This window comes from Procambarus clarkii, chromosome 79 (genome assembly GCF_040958095.1).
Source record: "Procambarus clarkii isolate CNS0578487 chromosome 79, FALCON_Pclarkii_2.0, whole genome shotgun sequence".
In the NCBI taxonomy this organism is placed as follows: domain Eukaryota; kingdom Metazoa; phylum Arthropoda; class Malacostraca; order Decapoda; family Cambaridae; genus Procambarus; species Procambarus clarkii.
This window is the reverse complement of record NC_091228.1, coordinates 11193335-11216768: the sequence shown is the minus strand read 5'-3', so window position 1 is coordinate 11216768 and position 23434 is coordinate 11193335. Positions and strand designations below refer to the sequence as shown.

The window sequence follows — 23434 nt, the reverse complement described above, 5'->3', positions numbered from 1 at the left end:
GTGATGAATGCAATGTGTGATGAATGAATCCAGTGTGCTGAATGTAGCCAGTGTGCTGAATGTAGCCAGTGTGCCAAATGCACCCAGTGTGATAAATACATGCAATGTGCTTAATGCACCCATTGTGCTGAATTCACCTAGTGTGCTGAATGCACCCAGTGTGCTGAATATACCCAGTGTGAAGAATACACCCAGTATGCTGAATGTACCCAGTGTGATGAATACACCCAGTGTGCTGAAAAGACCTATTTTGCTGAATGAAACTAGTGTGATGAGTGCACTTAGTGTGCTAAATGCACCCAGTGAGATAAATACACGCAATGTGCTGAATGCGCCCAATGTGCTGAATGCACCCTTTGTTAGGAAGGGTGTGATGTGAGGAAATGTGAGGAATGTAACTAGTGTGCTGAATGCTTCCATTGTGATAAATGCATCCAGTCTGCTAAATGCGCCATGTGTGATGAATGTACCAAGTGTGCTGCATGGAACTGGAGTGCTGAATGCACATAGTGTGATGAATTCACCCAGTTCGTTTAATGCACCCAGTGTGCTGAATGCCTTCAGTGTGCTGAAGGAACCCAGAGTGCTGAATGCACCCAGTGTGCTGAATGCCTTCAGTGTGCTGAATGAACCCAGTGTGCTGAATGCACCCAGTGTGCTGAATGAACCCTGTGTGCTGAGTATACCCTGAGTGCTGAATGGACCCAATTCCTTAATGCACCAAGTATGCTGAATGCCCCCATTGTGCATAAAACAGCCAGTGTGCTGAATGTACCCAGTGTGAAGAACGTGCCCAGTGTGCTGAATGGACCCAATGTGCTTAATGCGCTCAGTGGGCTGATTGCACCCAGTGTGTTGAATGTACCCTGTGTGCTGAATGTACCCTGTGTGCTGAATGCACCCAGTGTGCTGAACGCACCCAGTGTGCTGAATGTACCCTGTGTGCTGAATGTACCCTGTGTGCTGAACGCACCCAGTGTGTTGAATGTACCCTGTGTGCTGAATGTACCCTGTGTGCTGAATGCACCCAGTGTGCTGAACGCACCCAGTGTGCTGAATGTACCCTATGTGCTGAATGTACCCTGTGTGCTGAACGCAGCCAGTGTGCTGAATGTACCCTGTGTGCTGAATGTACCCTGTGTGCTGAACACACCCAGTGTGCTGAATGTACCCTGTGTGCTGAACGCACCCAGTGTGCTGAATGTACCCTGTGTGCTGAATGCACCCAGTGTGCTGAATGCACCCAGTGTGCTGAATGCACCTAGTGTGCTGAATGCACCCAGTGTGCTGAATGCACCCAGTGTGCTGAATGCACCCAGTGTGCTGAATGCACCCCAGTGTGCCTAATGCACCTAATTGCTGAATATTCCCAAACCTGTGTTTCAGACATGTCTCGGCAGATTCCTATGATGTATAGGGACCCGTTCTTCAGAGACTTCTGGAACGACCGGGACGTCTTCGGGGACCGGAGCAGAGAAGCCGTCTTCGAACGCCCCTCCAAGATCTTCGACCAGGTACACTATCACTATTTTGAGTAAGCTCGAAGAACTTAAAAACTATGAACCCCCTACGTCATCCATACTTTATATAATACTTAATTCAGTCTAACCTAACCCAATCTACCAATATATATATATATATATATATGTATATATATATATATATATATATATATATATATATATATATATATATATATATATATATATATATATATATATCGTACCTAGTAGCCAGAACGCACTTCTCAGCCTACTATGCAATGCATGATTTGCCTAATAAGCCAAGTTTTCATGAATTAATATATTTTCTCTAAATTTTTTCTTATGAAATGATAAAGCTACCCATTTCATTATGTATGAGGTAAATTTTTTTTTATTGAAGTTAAAATTAACGTAGATATATGACCGAACCTAACCAACCCTACCTAACCTAACTTTATAGGTTAGGTTAGGTTAGGTAGCAGAAAAAGTTAGGTTAGGTTAGGTTAGGTAGGTTAGGTAGTCGAAAAAACATTAATTCATGAAAACTTGGCTTATTAGGCAAATCGGGCCTTGCATAGTAGGCTGAGAAGTGCGTTCTGGCTACTAGGTATGACATATATATATATATATATATATATATATATATATATATATATATATATATATATATATATATATATATATATATATATATATATATATATATATATGTCGTACCTAGTAGCCAGAACGCACTTCTCAGCCTACTATGCAGAGCCCGATTTGCCTAATAAGCCAAGTTTTCCTGAATTAATATATTTTCTCTAATTTTTTTCTTATGAAATGATAAAGCTACCCATTTCATTATGTATGAGGTAAATTTTTTTTTATTGGAGTTAAAATTAACGTAGATATATGACCGAACCTAACCAACCCTACCTAACCTAACCTAACCTATCTTTATAGGTTAGGTTAGGTTAGGTAGCCGAAAAAGCTAGGTTAGGTTAGGTTAGGTAGGTTAGGTAGTCGAAAAACAATTAATTCATGAAAACTTGGCTTATTAGGCAAATCGGGCCTTGCATAGTAGGCTGAGAAGTGCGTTCTGGCTACTAGGTACGACACATATATATATATATATATATATATATATATATATATATATATATATATATATATATATATATATATATATATATATTTATTTATATATATATATATATACACACGTCACTGACATCACAATATTCAGATGGTCTACATTATCTAGAGTCTACTGATATTTCCTCCTTAACACTGACCACCAACCTAGACTTGGTAAGTTCACCGTATGCCGACCAGCTCACAAGAAATCATTTAATTTAGACCAGGAAATGCATCCCAGACTAAAAGACGAGATTTAATCAATCAAGAGAATTTTGAACACACAAGTTAGAGAGTTATGCGAGACTGTAGGTTGGAAGGTGTTAGTATGGGTGAGGTTATCTCCTCACGCGAACACCTTCTCCCTCAGAGTTTATGTCTTGTGAAAACTGATCAAGATAGATTTTGTAGGGAGCATAAAAGAGTACTGAAGAGCATAAGATAGTATAGAAAAGTATAAGATAGTAAAGGTAAGCATAAGATAATATTGGAGAGCATAAGATAGTATAGGAAAGTATAAGATAGTAAAGGTGAGCATAAAAGAGTATTGAAGAGCATAAGATAGTATAGGAAAGTATAAGATAGTAAAGGTGAGCATAAGATAATATTGGAGAGCATAAGATAGTATAGGAAAGTATAAGATAGTAAGGTGAGAATAAGATAATATTGGAGAGCATAAGATAGTATAGGAGAGTTTAAGACAATATAGGAGAGTATAAGATAGTATAGGAGAGAATAAGATAATATAAGTGAGCATAAGATAGTATAGGATAGCATAAGATAGTATAAAGACCTATAGGGGAGCATTATTTCTTGAGGAAGATGAACATTGAGCATAATTCTTTCTCAATCATAAAGAAGAAGTGGGTAGTATAAAAGAGTATAAGCGAGCATAAGGTGATATAAGAGGGAATAAGGTACTATAATGCAGAATAAGGTAGACAAGAGGGGAAAAGGTAGTATAAGGGGAGCATAAGGTGGTATAAGGGTGCATAAGGTAGTATAAGGGAGCATAAGGTAGTATAAGTGGGCATAAGGTAGTATAAGGGAGCATAAGGTAGTATAAGGGAGCATAAGAACGTATAAGGGAGCATAAGGCAGTATACTGAACATAAGGTAATATAAGAGAGCATAAGAACGTATAAGGGAGTATAAGGTAATATAAGAGAGCATAAGAACGTATAAGGAAGTATAAGGTAGTATACTGAACATAAGGTACATAAGGATGAATGAATGAACATAAGGTAAATGAACATAAGGTAATATAAGGGAGCATAAGAACGTATAAGGGAGCATAAGAACGTATAAGGGAGTATAAGGTAATATAAGGGAGCATAAGAACGTATAAGGGAACATAAGGCAGTATAAGAGAACATAAGGACGTATAAGGGAGTATAAGGCAGTATAAGAGAACATAAGGACGTATAAGGGAGTATAAGGCAGTATAAGAGAACATAAGGACGTATAAGGGAGTATAAGGCAGTATAAGAGAACATAAGAACGTATAAGGGAGTATAAGGCAGTATAAGAGAACATAAGGACGTATAAGGGAACATAAGGCAGTATAAGAGAACATAAGGCAGTATAATAGAACATAAGGACGTATAAGGGAGTATAAGGCAGTATAAGAGAACATAAGGACGTATAAGGCAGTATAAGAGAACATAAGGACGTATAAGGGAACATAAGGCAGTATAAGAGAACATAAGGCAGTATAAGAGAACATAAGGACGTATAAGGGAGTATAAGAGAACATAAGGACGTATAAGGGAGTATAAGGCAGTATAAGAGAACATAAGGACGTATAAGGGAACATACTGGCAGCTGTCATGAAGGGCGAGGCAGGTGGTGAAGGCTCCGTACAGTCATGGCCAAATGTGGCTCAGCTGAACCACAAAAACCTGGAGATAATTTTAACTAGACCGAGGGAGAGAGAGCTATACCTGCATCCTAGTTCGCAACCTCTGGCAACTAGTTGCTGCTAGTTGTTGATAGTGGCTATTAATAGCTGCTATTGGCTACGAGTGGCTATTAGTAGCTGCTATTGGCGCTACGAGTGGCTATTAGTAGCTGCTATTAGCTACTGGTTGCTATTAGTAGCTGCTATTGGCTACGAGTGGCTATTAGTAGCTGCTATTGGCTACGAGTAGCTATTAGTAGCTGTTATTAGCTACTGGTTGCTATTAGTAGTTGCTATTGGCTACTGGTTGCTATTAGTAGCTGCTATTAGCTACTGGTTGCCATTAGTAGCTGCTATTGGCTACGAGTGGCTATTAGTAGCTGCTATTGGCTACAAGTGGCTATTAGTAGCTGCTATTAGCTACTGGTTGCTATTAGTAGCTGCTATTGGCTGCGAGTTGCTATTATTAGCTGCTATTGGCTACTGGTTGCTATTAGTAGCTGCTATTGGCACCGAGTGGCTATTAGTAGCTGCTATTGGCACCGAGTGGCTATTAGTAGCTGCTATTGGCTACTAGTAGCAGCTTTGTGAACATTCTATAACAGTTCCCAGTCTAGGTTGAGCGTGAAATATATACATACCTACACACACACACACACACACACACACACACACACACACACACACACACACACACACACACACACACACACACACTTGCACCTGGACAAGCTGCAGGAATGGTCGAACAAATGGTTGTTAGAGTTTAACCCAACCAAATGTAATGTAATGAAGATAGGGGTAGGAAACAGGAGACCAGATACAAGGTATCATTTGGGAGATGAAATAATTCAAGAATCAGAGAGAGAGAAAGACCTGCGGGTTGATATCACGCCAGACCTGTCCCCTGAAGCTCATATCAAGAGGATAACACCAGCGGCATATGCCAGGTTGGCTAACATAAGAACGGCCTTTAGAAACTTGTGTAAAGAATCTTTCAGAACATTATATACCACATATGTCAGACCAATCCTGGAGTAGGCCGCTCCATCATGGAGTCCATATCTAGTCAAGCATAAGACTAAACTGGAAAAGGTTCAAAGGTTTGCCACCAGACTAGTACCTGAGCTGAGAGGTATGAGCTACGAGGAGAGACTACGGGAATTAATCCTCACTTCGTTGGAAGACAGAAGAGTTAGGGGGACATGATCACCACATTGAAGATTCTCAAGGGAATCGACAGGGTAGAAAAAGACAGGCTATTTAACACAAGGGGCACATGCACTAGGGGACACAGGTGGAAACTGAATGCCCAAATGAGCCATAGAGACGTTAGAAAGAATTTTTTCAGTGTCAGAGTAGTAGACAAATGGAATGCATTAGGAAGTGACGTGGTGGAGGCTGACTCCATACACAGCTTCAAGTGTAGATATTATAGAGCCCAGTAGGCTCAGGAACCTTTCATTAGTTGATTGACGGTTGAGAGGCGGGACCAAAGAGCCAGAGCTCAACCTCCGCAAGCACAGTTAGGTAAGTGCAATTAGGTAAGTACACACACACACACACACACACAGGGACGGCGGTCAGGGAGCAAGTGTAGGACAGCGGTCCGCGAATTACTTCAATATTCTCGGGATATTTACATACCAGTGAGCCCAAAACATAGTTTTTGGTCGTATGAAGGGTACAGCAACGCAGTGATAACGCAACATAGTGAATTCTTATAACGTTTGATAAGAAAAAAATTTGAAAAAGAACGAGATTGTGGCAAGACGGTGGCACCAGAGGCCTGAGAATGGAAGAGCTTGGACCACCACGTGGGAGGACCTCTGGCGGGGACGTCAACAATTAAGGCGGACATCGCTTCATAAATCACCTAATTGTGCTGTGGGATTCTTACTTGGAGGTGAGTGCCTCTCAAAGTCAGTCATACAAGGTGTACAGTGTTTTTTATATAGTAATTAGCTTTCAACATAAGTTAATAAAAATACGAAAAAGTAGCTCAAGAGCCTCAGCTTGGTACTAGTTTCTCACACCTGTGTGTTACATTACACCACCACTGACTGGACTAACCCCCCTCCTCCTCACCATAATACGCCAGTGTAAACACACACACACACACACACACGCACGCACAAACCAGCCTACCGCCAACCTCACCCCTCACCCCAGGGACTTGACCTTCCATCCCTCACCCCCCTGATTGTCCTCCTTCCTCTTCCCCTCCCCCCCCCCCCGTTCTGCCTATTTCCCTTTCTTCCTCAATCTTCCTCACTCCCTTTCACTCCCCTTCACTCCCCCTCTCCCTTTTACTCCCTCTCTCCCTCTCCCTCCATCCATCCACCAGTTAACCCAACCCCCCCACCGTGCCACCCCCCACAATAAACACAAACACACACACACACACACACACACTCTCGCACACACACACACACACGCACAAACACACACACACACACACACACACACACACACACACACACACACACACACACACACACACACACACACACACACACACACACACACACACAAGGGACCGGGACAAGAATGAGAGGAGGGGATGAACCAGCCTTGCTTGATCTGATATTTACCCTAAATGAGTCGGATATAAGGGAAGTTAAGTTGGAAGCCCCCTTGGGAATGAGTGATCACAGTGTATTGAGCTTTGAGTACCTGGTTGAGCTGGGAATTATCACCCCCAAAAAAGAACTGGGAACCAAAGGGCTGGCGTACCGAAAGGGAAACTATGAGGAAATGAATAAATTCCTATGGGATATACATTGGGACACAGAACTCGGAACCAAGTCCGTACAAGACATGATGGACTATGTCACCCAAAAATGTCAGGAGGCTGTAAGCAGGTTTGTCCCAGCCCGACAGGAAAAAACAGAGAAGCAAAGGAAGAATCCGTGGTATAATAAAGAATGTATGAAAGCAAAGGAGCAAAACAAAAGGGCATGGAGGAACTTCCGTAATAACAGAACACCAGAAAGTAGAGAGAGATACCAGAGAACCAGGAACGAGTATGTCAGTGTGAGAAGAGCAGCTGAAAAAAGGTATGAAAATGATATAGCTAATAAAGCCAAGACCGAACCCACATCAGGAGGAAGACAACACTGAAGGAACAGGTGATGAAACTTAGGGTGGGCGAGCAAAGGTACACAGAGAACGACAAAGAGGTGTGTGAAGAACTCAACAAAAGGTTCCAGGAGGTCTTTACAATAGAACAGGGAGATGTCACGGCGCTAGAAGAGGTGGCAGCAAACCAGGTGACCTTGGATAGGTTCGAAATTACAAGAGATGAGGTCAAGAAGCACCTATTGGAGCTGGATGTGAGAAAAGCTGTTGGGCCAGGCGGAATCTCGCCATGGGTATTGAAAGAGTGTTCAGGAGCACTTTGCTTGCCACTCTCCATAGTGTAAAGTAGGTCACTGGAAACGGGGGACCTACCAGAAATATGGAAGACTGCTAATGTAGTACCAATATACAAAAAGGGTGACAGACAAGAGGCACTGAACTACAGGCCAGTGTCCTTAACTTGTATACCATGCAAGGTGATGGAGAAGATTGTGAGAAAAAACCTAGTAACACATCTGGAGAGAAGAGACTTAGTGACAACACATCAACATGGGTTCAGGGAGGGTAAATCTTGCCTTACAGGCTTGATAGAATTCTACGACCAGGTGACAAAGATTAAGCAAGAAAGAGAAGGATGGGCGGACTGCATTTTTTGGACTGTCGGAAAACCTTTGACACAGTACCCAATAAAAGGTTGATGCATAAGCTGGAGAAACAGGCAGGAGTAACTGGTAGACCGCTCCAGTGGATAAGGGAGTACCTAAGCAATAGGAAGCAGAGAGTTACAGTGAGGGGTGAGACCTCAGAATGGCGTGAAGTCACTAGTGGAGTCCCACAGGGCGCTGTACTTGGACCTATCCTGTTTTTGATATACGTAAATAATCTCCCAGAGGGTATAGACTCATTCCTCTCAATGTTTGCTGACGACGCCAAAATTATGAGAAGGATTTAGACAGAGGAGGACAGCTTGAGGCTTCAAGAAGACCTGGACAAGCTGCAGGAATGGTCGAACAAATGGCTGTTAGAGTTTAACCCAAGCAAATGTAATGTAATGAAGATAGGTGTAGGGAACAGGAGGCCAGATACAAGGTATCATTTGGGAGAGGAAATTCTTCAGGAGTCAGAGAAAGAAAAAACTTGAGGGTTGATATCACGCCAGACCTGTCTCCTGCAGCACATATCAAGAGGATAACATCAGTGGCATATGCCAGGCTGGCCAACATACGAACGGCATTCAGAAGCTTGTGTAAAGAATCATTCAGAACTTTGTATACCACATATGTCAGGCCAATCCTGGAGTATGCAGCCCCAGCATGGAGTCCATATCTAGTCAAGGATAAGACTAAACTGGAAAAGGTTCAAAGGTGTTCCACCAGACTAGTGTCCGAGCTGAGAGGTATGAGCTACGAGGAGAGACTACAGGAATTAAACCTCACTTCGCTGGAAGACAGAAGAGTTAGGGGGGACATGATCACCACATTCAAGATTCTGAAGGGAATTGATGGGGTAGATAAAGACAGGCTATTTAACACAAGGGGCACACGCACAAGCGGACACAGGTGGAAACTGAGTGCCCAAATGAGCCACTGAGATATTAGAAAGAACTTTTTTTAGTGTTAGAGTGTTTGACAAATGGAATGCATTAGGAAGTGATGTGGTGGAGGCTGACTCCATACACAGTTTCAAGTGTAAATATGATAGAGCCCAATAGGCTCAGGAATCTGTACACCTGTTGATTGCCGGTTGAGAGGCGGGGACCAAAGAGTCAGAGCTCAACCCCTGAAAATACAACTAGGTAACTAGGTGAGTACAGACACACCATGTTCCATCTGCCCCTCTTCTCCCAATCCCCTCTATCCTCCTCTCCCTTAACCTCTCAACCTCTAACTGACTCCTAACCTTATGCAACCTCCCATCCCCTCTATGCCTATAAGACCCTCCCTAATCTTCAGACCCAGTATACCCTTCCTATTCCAGACTTACCTACCCAGGCCCTACCCCAGACCTTCCTATAGGAACCTTCCTAGATGTCCAGCCCCCATTCGCCCCCCAAGCACAGCTCCCGACCTCTTTCACCCCCTCCCGATACCCCTCGGATCCCACCAGACAAGCCATGGATCCACCTAGACACCCCCCAAATCCCCAAATTCACCCCCAGTCACCCCACAGATCCCCTCAGACCCCCAGAGAAAGGGCGAACTCTGGTATCAGAGTTTCCATGAAGAATCTGAAGGTTTGGTACACCAATGCTGATGAGATATCTAATAAAGCAGAAGATATAAAAGAAAGAGTGATTGGGCCAGATCCTGACAGAATTGCAATTGAGGAAACTAATATAAATGACATGATCTTGGATGCAATCTTTCCTGAGGGCTACCAGGTTATAAGAAAAGTGAGGACACAGAGACAGGGAGAGGGAGTGACACTCCTAATAAAGCGGAAATGTAAGTTTGAAGACCTAGGAAATCGGGTTACCAATGAGAGCACAAGCATCATACATGTATCTCTGACAGAAGATGGGAGGAAGATTGTGATCATGGTAATCTACAATCCCCCTCCAAACAGTAGAAGACCCAGGCAGGAGTATGATGACAAGAACAAGGCATGCATAGATGAACTGCAGAGGGCAGCAACACTAGCCCACAGTATGAGAGCGAAGCTGCTGGTTATGGGGGACCTAAATAATGGAGAGATAAATTGGGAATCAAGGAATTCCCATGGAGGGGACTGAAGCGTGGGGAGCAAAGTTAGTAGATGTTATAGACAGGAATTTCCTAACACAACATGTGAAGGAAGACAGAAGGGAAAGAGAAGGGGATGCGCCGAGCCTTTTAGACCTGATTTTCACCCAGAACGTAGAAGACATCGAGAATTTGGAGCATGAAATACATCTAGGGGCCAGCGACCATTGTGTCTTAGTCTTTGACTACATGATGGAATTCAAACTTGTGACCATGGGACAAGAGGTCTGGGAAGGAGAGTTGACTACAGGAAAGGGGACTATAGGAGGATAAGGGACTATCTGGGAGAAGTGCAGTGGGAGGAAGAAATTAAAGGAAAACTGTCCAAGATATGATGGACCTAGTCACACGGAAATGCCAGGAGGCCGAATAGAGATTTATACCAACAGTAAAGGCAAAAAGCAGGAGGGATTATAATAACCCATGGTTTAATAGATAGTGTCAGGAAGCAAAATGGCCAGCAGGCGGGAGTGGAGGAAGTACAGAAGACAAAGGACAGAGGACAACAGGATCAGCTGCAACAGAGCTAGGAACGATTATATTAACATAAGACGAACATCGGACAGGGACTATGAGAACGATATTGTGATCAAAGCGAAAAAGCAACCTAAGTTACTACACAGCCATATAAGAAGAAAAATGTCGGTGAACGACCAAGTGACAAGACTAAGGAAAACAGAGGGGCATATACTGAAAGTAACAAGGAAATCTGCGAGGCACTGAATGCCAGTTTCCATGGAGTATTCACTACTGAGCCTGAGCAGCTCCCATTGTTAGAAGAGATTACCCTAGATGAAAAACTATCAGATATAGAGGTGACAGCAAAGGAAGTAATGAAACAGCTGACAACACTGGATGCAACTAAAGCAGTTGGACCAGACAAAGTATCACCGTGGATACTAAAAGAAGCAGTGCAGGCCCTCAGAGTGCTTCTGGCAAGGATCTTTAATAAATCACTTATGACGGGAGAATTGCCCAATGGCTGGAAGAGGGCAAATGTGGTACCGATTTTCAAGAAAGGCGAAAGGGAGGAGGCACTTAACTATAGACCTTTATCACTGACAAGCATCCCCTGTAAAATACTAGAAAGAAGAATTAGGCTACGACTGATTGCACACCTGGAGAACGTTTTGTTTGTGAACGAACATCAACATGGGTTCTGGAAAGGGAAATCGTGCCTAACAAACCTTTTGGAATTCTATGATAAAATATTGAGTATAAGACAGGACAGGGAACGTTGGGCAGACTGCATATTTCTGGACTGCCAAAAAGCCTTTCATTCTCGATGTCTTCCACGTTCTGGGTGAAAATCAGGTCTAATAAGCTCGGTGCATCTCCTCCTCCTTCCCTTGTGTCCTCCTTCACATGTGCTAGGAAAATTCTGTCTATAACATCTACTAACTTTGCTCCCCACGTTTCGTCCCCTCCATGGGGATTCCTTGATTCCCAATTTATCTCTCCATGATTTAGGTCCCCCATAACCAGCAGCTTCGCTCTCATTCTGTGAGCGAATGTTGCTGCCTTCTGCAGTTCATCTGTTCATGCCTTGTTGTTGTCATCATACTCCTGCCTGGGTCTTCTACTGTTTGGTGGGGGACTGTAGATTACCAAGATCACAATCTTCCTCCCATCTGCTGTCAGAGTTCCATGTATGGAGCTTGTGCTCTCATTGGTACCCCGATTTCCCTGGTCTTCAAAATTCCATTTCTGCTTTATTAGGAGTGCCACTCCCCCTCCCTGTCTCTGTGTCCTCTTTTCTTATCACTTGATAGCCCGCTGGAAAGATTACATCCGAGATCATGCCGTTTATTTAATTCTTACTATTGCAACTATGTCAGGATCTGCCTCACTAACTCTTTCTTCTATCTCTTCTGCTTTATTAGATATCTCATCAGCATTGGTGTACTAAACCTTGAGATTCTTCATGGAAACTCTGGTACCAGAGTTCGCCCTTTCTCTGGGGGTCTGGAGGGATCTGGGGGGGGGGGGTGATGTATGAGGGGGATGAATGCGGGGATCCGGGGGGTGTCTGGGAGGATCAGGGGGAAGGGGTGTCTGAGGGGGATGAATGGGGGCTGGGGGGATCTCGCGTGGTGTCTGGGTGGGGAATGGGGTCTGGAGGGGTCCTTGGGGGTGAATGGGGTTGGGCATCTAGGAAGGTAGATAGGAAGGTCTGGGGTAGGGCCTGGGTAGGTAGGTCTGGAGAAGGAAGGGCATACTGGGTGTGAAGATTAGGGAGGATCCATGGGGGCATAGGGGGGTTGAGAAGTACCGTGAGGTCGAGAGTCAGATAGAGGTTGAAAAGTTGGGGGGGGGGGGGGGAGAAGGATAGAGGGGGTGGGGGAAGAGGTTAGGATGGAACATGGATAGTGAGAGTGGGAGGGAGGTTGTATTAATCAGGGGGAACTCAGGGGAAGGTGTGGGCATTGGGGCAGAAAGGGAAAGAAGTAAATGGAGGAAGAGGTGGGGGGGGGGGGTCCCCCCGTCCCCCACGGGGGGTCCATGTGACCCCTAGCAAGGGTAGGGGGTCACATGGAAGAAGAGGAGCTGAGGAGTGGTGAAGACATTTGCCCTCTTCCAGCAATTGGGCAATTCTCCCAACATAAGTGATTCATTAAAAATCCTTACCAGAGGCACGCTGAGGGCCTGCGCGGCCTCTTTTAGTATCCACAGTGATACTATGTCTGGTCCAACCGCTTCAGTTGCATCCAGTGTTGTCAACTGATTCATTACCACCTCTGCTGTCACCTCTATATCTGGCAGTCTTTCATCTAGGGGTAATCTCTTCTAACAATGGGAGCTGCTCAGGCTCGGTTGTAAACACTCCATGAAAACTGGCATTCAGTGCCTCGCAGATTCCCTTGTCATTTCTGTATATGCCCTCTCTATTTTCCTTAGTCTTGTCACTTAATCGTTCACCGACATTTTTCTTCTTGTATCACTGACACGCATCTCCTGTACTTAAAAAAATAATTAGGCTAAGACTTGTTGCACACCTAGTGAACATTAGTTTTGTAAGCAAACACAAACATGGGTTCAGGGTAGGAAAATCATGGCTAACAAACCTTCTGGAATTGCATGATAAAATAACAAGAATAAGGCAGGACAGGGAAGGATGGGCAAACTGCATTTTCTGAACTGCCAAAAAATCTTTGATGCAGTATCGCACAGAAGACTGCTATTCAAATTTGAGAGGCAAGCTGTAGTAAGCAGAAAGGCCCTAGCAGGATTAAGGAATTACCTAACAGGAAGGAACCAGAGAGTAACGGTAGAGGGCGAGAAGTCTGACTGGCGAACAGTAACGAGTGGAGTATCTCAAGGATCGGTGCTGGGATCAGTTATATTTTTAATATACATAAATGACATGTTTACAGATGTAGAGTCCTATATGTCAATGTCACTGCCTGCGTGAGACCAGTCTTGGAGTTTGCCACCCCCATCATGGAAGCCCCAACCTAAAGCAACATATACGGAAACGGGAAAAGGTTCAGAAATTTGCGACGAGGCTCGTCCCAGAGTTACGAGGGATGAGTTATGAAGAGCGCCTGTACAAAATGAACCTGACGACTCAAAAAAAAGAAGGAATATGGGGGGGGGGTGTGATATGATAAGAACATATAAAATACTCGGAAGGATTGACAGAGTGGAAATAGACAAAATGTTCACGCTGAGTATTAACAGAATAAGGGAACATCGGTGGAAACTGGAAACTCAGATGTGTCACAGAGATATTTGGAAGTTTTCTTTTAGCGAGAGTAGTGGATTACGATGGTTCTCCTCGATTACTAACAATTCCGGTTCCCAGATTAGCAGGATTACAGAAAGGACACATGACCATATTTCCGTAGAAGACTTTATTTCCGCAGGTACATCTGCTGTCGGGATTAGGGATGACCTGGTCAGGCGGTCAAGAAGAATAAGAGAACAGGACCCAGGTTAACAGCCTCATTAGACGTTGAGATGTAAGTCTCGTCCTAATCACTCACTCAGACCTTGATAAAACACTCAGAAGAGTGCGAAAGACTTGGCATAAGTTCCATACATAAATTTCACATATACACAACTGTGGGTTTTTACCCAAAAAAATATTTTGGCCAGTCCTCGTGGTGTAGTTGTAAAACATTCACCCGGCGCTTTGGCCTGGGTTCGTATCCTGGCCGGGGAAGATTGACTGGGCACCAATCCTCTGTTCACCCAGCAGTGAATGAGTACCTGATTGTTAAACGATTTTGTGGGTAGTATTTCGGGGAAAATTAGGCATAAGGACCTGCCCGTAACGCTGTGTGTGCTTGTGGCTTTACAAGAATGTAAGAACTCTTGAATATAAATAAACAAAAAATAATAATAATTAATTGTGTCGGGGGACTGACGGCCAGTGTACATTATGAATGGTCCCCTTGTATATGTCAGAAACACCCATTAAAACTAACAATAACACCACACTAATGTTCACTAACACCTCCACCTATGGAGAGTCACCCTCTAATGATGTAACTATGGAGAGAGGGGCTCTCCGTCATATTGTTTGGGGAATGGGCTCAGAACCGGCCCATTATCATGAGTACACACCCCACGGAGCCGATATTACTTACCCCTCTCTCTCCTTGCTTTGGGATGATCTTCTTCTAGTTCCTCTTCATGATATTATGTCTGCTGTCGACCGACCTGCAATTGTTTCTCTCTCCCTCCTTTTAGAAATTCTCATCAGGACAAGTGCAAAACAAGTTGTCTACAGACAAGCATTTATTACAACAATACAAAGAGTGAAATATATCAGCATAGTATCATCAGGTCCAACTATCTAGCACCACATCACACCTATATAGTATTAATGCTCCAACAAATAAACTACGCTATCCTGCTGTTTAATCTTTACCAGCAACCCCCGGCCTTCTCACCGTCTGGGCTAGGCAACTTGCATATAAATTAACTCAAACAAGATAAATATTAGCGTATCACCTTACACTGTAAGGTGATATATATGAACACAACTAATAACATATGAATTCATGCACTCCCTCAAACAATAATGGTGTCCATATATCTCTGTATTACGTCCTGAGGCCCACAAACAGGACTATCCATCAACGGGTCCTCAAATTAGGTAGGTACTCCTGCACTCTTCTCAATATTACTGCTGCTTTCGTTGTTACGTCGAACAACGACGAAACACGTCCTCCAAGTACCACTGCTACATGAAGTTCCACCATATATATGAAGTTCCTCTGTCATAATTACATATTCTCGTATCAAACTCAAATAATATTTATATACAGAATAGATTCCACCGCACATTGCCCTATCCCCTGCCCCGACTGTACTGAAATGCGTACTCCCCCACAATGGACGAGTCCACAGGGGGCTCCCACCCCTCAGTCGTACACTGCACTCGTCTGCGAGAGCATATGTCGCTTCCGCCTCCGTAATAGCAAATCATCTCAAACTCATTACATCCTCTCATTATTTTCACCAACTCTCTAACCTACATTCAATAACCTCCTATAAGATCACTGGGCACACGATCAAACTATAACAAGCTATACATGACAGAATATTGTGTTCTTGCCGCAAAAGGATGTCGTGTCGACGCCTGTCAAACGACGCACAAATATGGCGCCCAACCTGTCGTCCACAAATTTCTCTGGGACATGATACTATCGGCTTCTCGTCCTGTCTTGAGCATGAGAAGTGACGTAACAGGTGCCACACAGGAACACCTGCCCAATTATCCCCTTAAAGGATTTACACACACAATCGGGTCCACGAAGGCACGACTACCCAATAGACTTCAGGTCGCCCATATATAGTTACCACCATAACAAAGATACGTTACACGCCATCCTCCAACAGCTTCCTCACACGTTGTTCGTGTAGTTCCTCACCAATTCTTCACCATGAGCTACAAACTTCCTTCTTCGTTAGGAGGCAACTACGTACGTCTGTCTCCGTCGAATCTCACGACTCAAGTGAGGCTCTCTGCTTTCCTTCTCTTCAATCACAATTACTGACGTTGTTTAGTTTAATTCATTTACCTGGGTCCTATATCTGGTCAGGTGCACAATAACTCTCACAAATGCAGGACTACCTCATTAGGCTACCTGGAGGTTCATAACAACATATACTGTAAGGGTTATATAGAGGTCCCCTCCCCCCCCACCCAAAAACAAATTATCGGCCCTCTCCAGGATGCATCCCCATAACATGCTGACTAACTCTTGGGTACTTATTTATTGCTAAGTAAAAAGGATAGGAAACGCACCCAACCATTTCCGTCCCTCCCAGGATTTGAATCGAGAATTCCTGAGTGTGGGTGGAAATGAAACCCGACTGTACGAACTCTTTATCTCGATAATTATCTTACCAATTACCATCTCACTGAACGCATGGCTGTGGGCACGTCCAGCACTTCGGGTCAGTGATGGCCGAGGAGGACGTGTCGTCACCCACCGCCTCCCTCTACACCTGCTGTCGCCGCCCGCCCCGCGAGCGCTCCGGGATCTCCTCCCTTAGTCAACACACCGACAAGTTTACCGTGAGTATCCTATACCGTTTTCTCCGGTATGAGCTGGCTACTTGAAGACTCTGTAGAAGCGGTTTGTGCGTAGCATGTGACTCCCGTACAGTAGTTGTGGTGTGTAGTATGTAGCTCACGTCCAGAAGATGTGTTGTGTAGTATGTGGCTCACGTCTAGTAATTGTGGTCTGTAGTATGTGGCTCACGTCCAGTAGTTGTGTAGTATGTGGCTCACGTCCAGTAGTCCTGTGAAGTATGTAGCTCCCATCCAGTAGTCGTTGTATGTTGTATGTGGCTCACGTCCAGTAGTTCTGTATAGTATGTGGCACAAGTCCAGCAGTTGTGCAGTATGTGGCTCAATCCAATAATCACAGTCTGTCCAGCAGTTAGGCTCGTCTAGGCGACGCCCACCCTAATGGAAGCATTCATCAACATTGTCTGCAAAATCAAATATTTTCTCAAATATAAATTAATATTACATAATAGAATTTTGTCTGTAGTTAGGTGACGTATGCATTTAAAGAGATGCGATTCGGAAGCAGAGGGCGTCAGTGAACTACTGTTCGAGAATTATTTGAACATCATCAGTCGTGAGTCGTGTTCAAAGCGTTTTTGTCTTGACAACAGATGTCGCTGGACGTTCAGCAGTTCAAGCCGGAGGAGCTGAAGGTTCGTGTGGTGGAAGGCGTCGTGGAGGTGGAGGGTAAACACGAAGAGAGGCAAGACGAACATGGATCCATCTCCAGGCACTTCGTCAGGTGAGTGGGATACCCGGATCCATCTCCAGGTCCTTCGTCAGGTGAGTGGGATACCCGGATACATCTCCAGGTCCTTCGTCAGGTGAGTGGGATACCCGGATACATCTCCAGGTCCTTCGTCAGGTGAGTGGGATACCCGGATACATCTCCAGGTCCTTCGTCAGGTGAGTGGGATACCCGGATCCATCTCCAGGTCCTTCGTCAGGTGAGTGGGATACCCGGATACATCTCCAGGTCCTTCGTCAGATGAGTGGGATACCTGGATACATCTTCAGGTTCCTCGTGTGTGATCCACCCTCACAGGCTCTAGCCCCACGATGGGCGCCAGATGTGAAGGAACTGGTTATAATGAGATGTGGATTCGAATATTTGCCTTCGACAAACAAAGGAATACAATCCGGAGGTGTGACCAAGACGCCAAGGTCTAGGTATTCCAGGTGGAGATGAAGGCCAGGAAGGTCTTTTACTTCACCACACGCAATACCAGACCTTACACACTTAGGTCCTTTGCTCTGCAACTTGCTTGCAAGCAAATCTAACAGGTAGCGGACAGGTCCTCACACCGAATCTTATATTCAGTGATTGAGGCTCTGGGCTGGATCCCGAGCCAACTCAAATTAATGACAATGTCAACTAGCAATTTAGATGAATAATGGTGGCAGTACTTCAAAATGAGAAATGACGTCAAAGGGATGTGTAACAAAATAAATGAATTTATTCAACAATTTAGTTACTAGTACACAGTGACTCACATTCGTTATGTACTCAAGAGCCTGTCACCTTAACAACTGTCAAAACACCTCCCTGCAGCTTCGAGGCTGCGAGGGGCTTCACAGCTCACAGCAAATACACAGTTTCAAATGTAGATATGATAGAGCCCAGTAGGCTCAGGAATCTGTACATCAGTTGATTGACAGTTGAGAGGCGGGGCCAAAGAGCCAGAGCTCAACACATATAGTTGAGAGGCGAGACCAAAGAGCCAGAGCTCAACCCCCGTAAGCACAATTAGATAACTACACACACACAAACACACTCACGCACATTAAGTATTTGTTTCTAATTTAAATTAGAAACATTAAAACGTAATTTGTATGTTTGCTTAAAATTTCTACGATTTAATTGACTGAAATCAACGTATTTTATATGGTAAAAAGACGACTTTATATTAATAGTTACAATGTCACCTTTCTGCTTCCAAATATAAACGTCAAAAAACTTGTATTTACTTGGTTGTCACTGTGAGTGTTGCATGTGTTGCAGGGCGATGTATATAGTCACTGTGGGTGTTGCATGTGTTGCAGGGCGATGTATATAGTCACTGTGGGTGTTGCATGTGTTGCAGGGCGATGTATATAGTCACTGAGGGTGTTGCATGTGTTGCAGGGCGATGTATAAAGACACTGTGAGTGTTGCATGTGTTGCAGGGCGATGTATAAAGACACTGTGAGTGTTGCATGTGTTGCAGGGCGATGTATAAAGACACTGTGAGTGTTGCAAGGCGATGTATAAAGACACTGTGAGTGTTGCAAGGCGATGTATAAAGACACTGTGAGTGTTGCATGTGTTGCAGGGCGATGTATATAGTCACTGTGGGTGTTGCATGTGTTGCAGGGCGATGTATATAGTCACTGTGGGTGTTGCATGTGTTGCAGGACGATGTATAAAGACACTGTGGGTGTTGCATGTGTTGCAGGGCGGTGTATAAAGACACTGTGAGTGTTGCATGTGTTGCAGGGCGATGTATAAAGACACTGTCGGTGTTGCACGTGTTGCAGGGCGATGTATAAAGACACTGTGGGTGTTGCATGTGTTGCAGGGTGATGTATAAAGACACTGTGGGTGTTGCAGGGCGATGTATAATACTGCAGGGCGATGCATATAGACACAGTGGGGTGTTGCATGTGTTGCAGGGCAATGTATATAATCAATGTGGGTGTTGCAGGGCAATGTATATAATCAATGTGGGTGTTGCAGGGCAATGTATATAATCAATGTGGGTGTTGCAGGGCAATGTATATAATCAATGTGGGTGTTGCAGGGCAATGTATATAATCAACGTGGGTGTTGCAGGACAATGTACATAGGTATCATGAGTTTTTCCCGATGTTGAAATGCGTTAAACCGAGTGTTTCTACTTACAGGAAGTACACGCTGCCTGAGAACGTCCTGGTCGACATGGTGGCGTCCTCCCTCTCTCCTGATGGTGTTCTCACCATCGATGCCCCGAAAAAGGTTCCTGGTTATAGTGCATGGTTGTTCCCTTATTGTAGGCAACTTCTGGCTATAGTGCATGGTTGTTCCCTTATTGTAGACAACTTCTGGCTATAGTGCATGGTTGTTCCCTTATTGTAGACAACTTCTGGCTATAGTGCTTGGTTGGTTCCCTTATTGTAGACAACTTCTGGCTATAATGCATGGTTGTTCCCTTATTGTAGACAACTTCTGGCTATAGTGCATGGTTGTTCCCTTATTGTAGACAACTTCTGGCTATAGTGCATGGTTGTTCCCTTATTGTAGACAACTTCTGGCTATAGTGTATGGTTGTTCCCTTATTGTAGACAACTTCTGGCTATAGTGCATGGTTGTTCCCTTATTGTAGACAACTTCTGGCTATAGTGCATGGTTGTTCCCTTATTGTAGACATCTTCTGGCTATAGTGCATGGTTGTTCCTTTATTGTAGACAACTTCTGGCTATAGTGCATGGTTGTTCCCTTATTGTAGACAACTTCTGGCTATAGTGCAAGGGTGTTCCCTTATTGTAGACAACTTCTGGCTATAGTGCATGGTTGTTCCCTTATTGTAGACAACTTCTGGCTATGGTGCATGGTTGTTCCCTTATTGTAGACAACTTCTGGCTATAGTGCATGGTTGTTCCCTTATTGTAGACTACTTCTGGCTATAGTGCATGGTTGTTCCCTTATTGTAGACAACTTCTGGCTATAGTGCATGGTTGTTCCCTTATTGTAGACTACATCTGGCTATAGTGCTTGGTTGGTTCCCTTATTGTAGACAACTTCTGGCTATAGTGCATGGTTGTTCCCTTATTGTAGACTACTTCTGGTCATAGTGCATGGTTGTTCCCTTATTGTAGACAACTTTTGGTTATAGTGCCTGGTTGTTCCCTTATTGTAGACAACTGGCTATAGTGCATTGTTGTTCCCTTATTGTAGACAACTTCTGGCTATAGTGCATGGTTGTTCCCTTATTGTAGACTACTTCTGGCTATAGTGCATGGTTGTTCCCTTATTATAGACAACTTCTGGCTGTAGTGCATGGTTGTTCCCTTATTGTAGACAACTTCTGGCTATAGTGAAATGGTGTTCCCTTATTGTAGACAACTTCTGGCTATAGTGCATGGTTGTTCCCTTATTGTAGACAACTTCTGGCTATGGTGCATGGTTGTTCCCTTATTGTAGACAACCTCTGGCTATAGTGCATGGTTGTTCCCATATTGTAGACTACTTCTGGCTATAGTGCATGGTTGTTCCCTTATTGTAGACAACTTCTGGCTATAGTGCATGGTTGTGCCCTTATTGTAGACAACTTCTGGCTATAGTGCATGGTTGTTCCCTTATTGTAGACAACTTCTGGCATGGTTGTTCCCTTATTGTAGACAACTTCTGGCTATAGTGCATGGTTGTTCCCTTATTGTAGACAACTTCTGGCTATAGTGCATGGTTGTTCCCTTATTGTAGACTACTTTTGTACATTCCTGACTTCAGCGTTAAAGGAACATATATAGATTTATAAACCTGTAGAAACGTGAAATTGTGAACTGTTTTTCTAATTAAAGTTTAGATGTGTTTACTGTATCACACTGTTTTGTGTATCACACTAAAGGTGTTCAATATGTTTCCCGCACCACTCTGTATTATATCTCTTGGTAAACTGTTGCATAAGTTTACTTGATTATAGAAGAATTATTTAGCCGCATGACAGTGAATTTTTTTCATGTCGTTTCAAAATTACAAAAGTACAAAATTTCATTTTTAAGACTACTTTTTCTATGCCGGCTGCAGTATCAAGATGTGATGCAATTATCACTAAAGACGTAGTGAATGGCAACGCGACCGTTGTTGCACACATATTTACATATATGCTATAGATAAAGATTGTGTGTGTGTATTTTTACCTATTTGTACTCACCTATTTGTGCTTGAGGGGGTTGAGCTTTGGCTCTTTGGTCCCGCCTCTCAACTGTCAATCAACTGGTAAGAACATAAGAACATAAGAACAAAGGTAACTGCAGAAGGCCTATTGGCCCATACGAGGCAGCTCCTATTCTATAACCACCCAATCCCACTCATATACTTGTCCAACCCGTGCTTGAAACAATCGAGGGACCCCACCTCCACAATGTTACGCGGCAATTGGTTCCACAAATCAACAACCCTGTTACTGAACCAGTATTTACCCATGTCTTTCCTAAATCTAAACTTATCCAATTTATATCCATTGTTTCGTGTTCTGTCCTGTGTTGATACTTTTAATACCCTATTAATATCCCCCCGGTTATGTCCATTCATCCACTTGTAAACCTCTATCATGTCACCCCTAACTCTTCGCCTTTCCAGTGAATGCAACTTAAGCTTTGTTAATCTTTCTTCATATGAAAGATTTCTAATTTGGGGAATTAACTTAGTCATCCTACGCTGGACACGTTCAAGTGAATTTATATCCATTCTATAATATGGCGACCAAAACTGAACTGCATAATCTAAATGGGGCCTAACTAGAGCAAGATATAGCTTGAGAACCACACCAGGTGTCTTGTTACTAACGCTGCGATTAATAAATCCAAGTGTCCGATTTGCCTTATTACGAACATTTATGCATTGATCCTTTTGTTTTAAATTCTTACTAATCATAACTCCCAGATCCCTTTCGCAATCCGACTTCGCAATCACAACACCATCTAGCTCGTATCTTGTAACTCTATCATCATTACCTAACCTCAGAACTTTACATTTATCAGCATTAAACTGCATCTGCCAATCCTTTGACCATTTCAAAACCCTATCTAGATCAACTTGAAGTGATAGTGAGTCCTCCTCCGAATTAATTTCCCTACCGATTTTCGTATCATCGGCAAATTTGCAAATGTTGCTACTCAAACCTGAATCTAAATCATTTATATATATTATAAACAACAGAGGTCCCAGGACAGAGCCTTGAGGCACTCCACTTACAACATTTTCCCACTCTGACTTGATTCCATTTATACTAACTCTCTGTTTCCTTTGGTATAGCCATGCCCTAATCCAGCTTAATATAGCACCCCCAATACCATGAGACTCTATTTTTTTAATCAGTCTTTCATGTGGCACTGTATCAAAAGCTTTGCTAAAGTCAAGGTATACAACATCGCCATCCTTACCACTATCAACTGCCTCAACAATGCTAGAATAAAAAGATAACAAATTTGTTAAACATGAACGGCCATTTATAAAACCATGTTGCGACTCAATTATTAATTTATGTTTTTCAAGATGAAGACGAATTTTATTTGCTATTATAGATTCGAGTAACTTTCCCACAATAGACGTTAGGCTAATTGGTCGATAGTTAGACGCAAGTGATCTATCTCCTTTCTTAAAAACTGGTATCACATTAGCAACTTTCCAAAACTCTGGCACTCTGCCTGACTCTATTGATTTATTAAATATGGTTGACAGTGGGTCACAAAGCTCCTCTTTGCATTCTTTAAGCACCCTAGCAAACACTTCATCCGGCCCTGGGGATTTGTTTGGTTTGAGTTTTACTATTTGTTTAAGAACATCCTCCCTGGTAACTGCTAAACTCGTCAACCTGTCCTCGTCCCCACCCACATAGACTTG

The 23434-nt window shown here is 43.5% G+C and overlaps 1 protein-coding gene across 2 annotated transcripts in view; it reads left to right on the top strand.

Annotated features, from left to right (window-relative positions):
* Nucleotides 1-23434, top strand: part of LOC138357673 (alpha-crystallin B chain-like) — a 46250-nt gene that overhangs the window by 660 nt on the left and 22156 nt on the right. The window contains exons 2-5 of one of the 2 annotated variants that reach the window (XM_069314674.1): nt 1387-1514; nt 16729-16857; nt 17466-17596; nt 19738-19828. In XM_069314674.1, coding sequence (XP_069170775.1) covers nt 1389-1514; nt 16729-16857; nt 17466-17596; nt 19738-19828 — 477 coding nt within the window. In that variant the 5' untranslated portion in view covers nt 1387-1388. The remainder of the gene's footprint in view (nt 1-1386; nt 1515-16728; nt 16858-17465; nt 17597-19737; nt 19829-23434) is intronic. The other variant, XM_069314675.1, reaches the window with a different exon arrangement.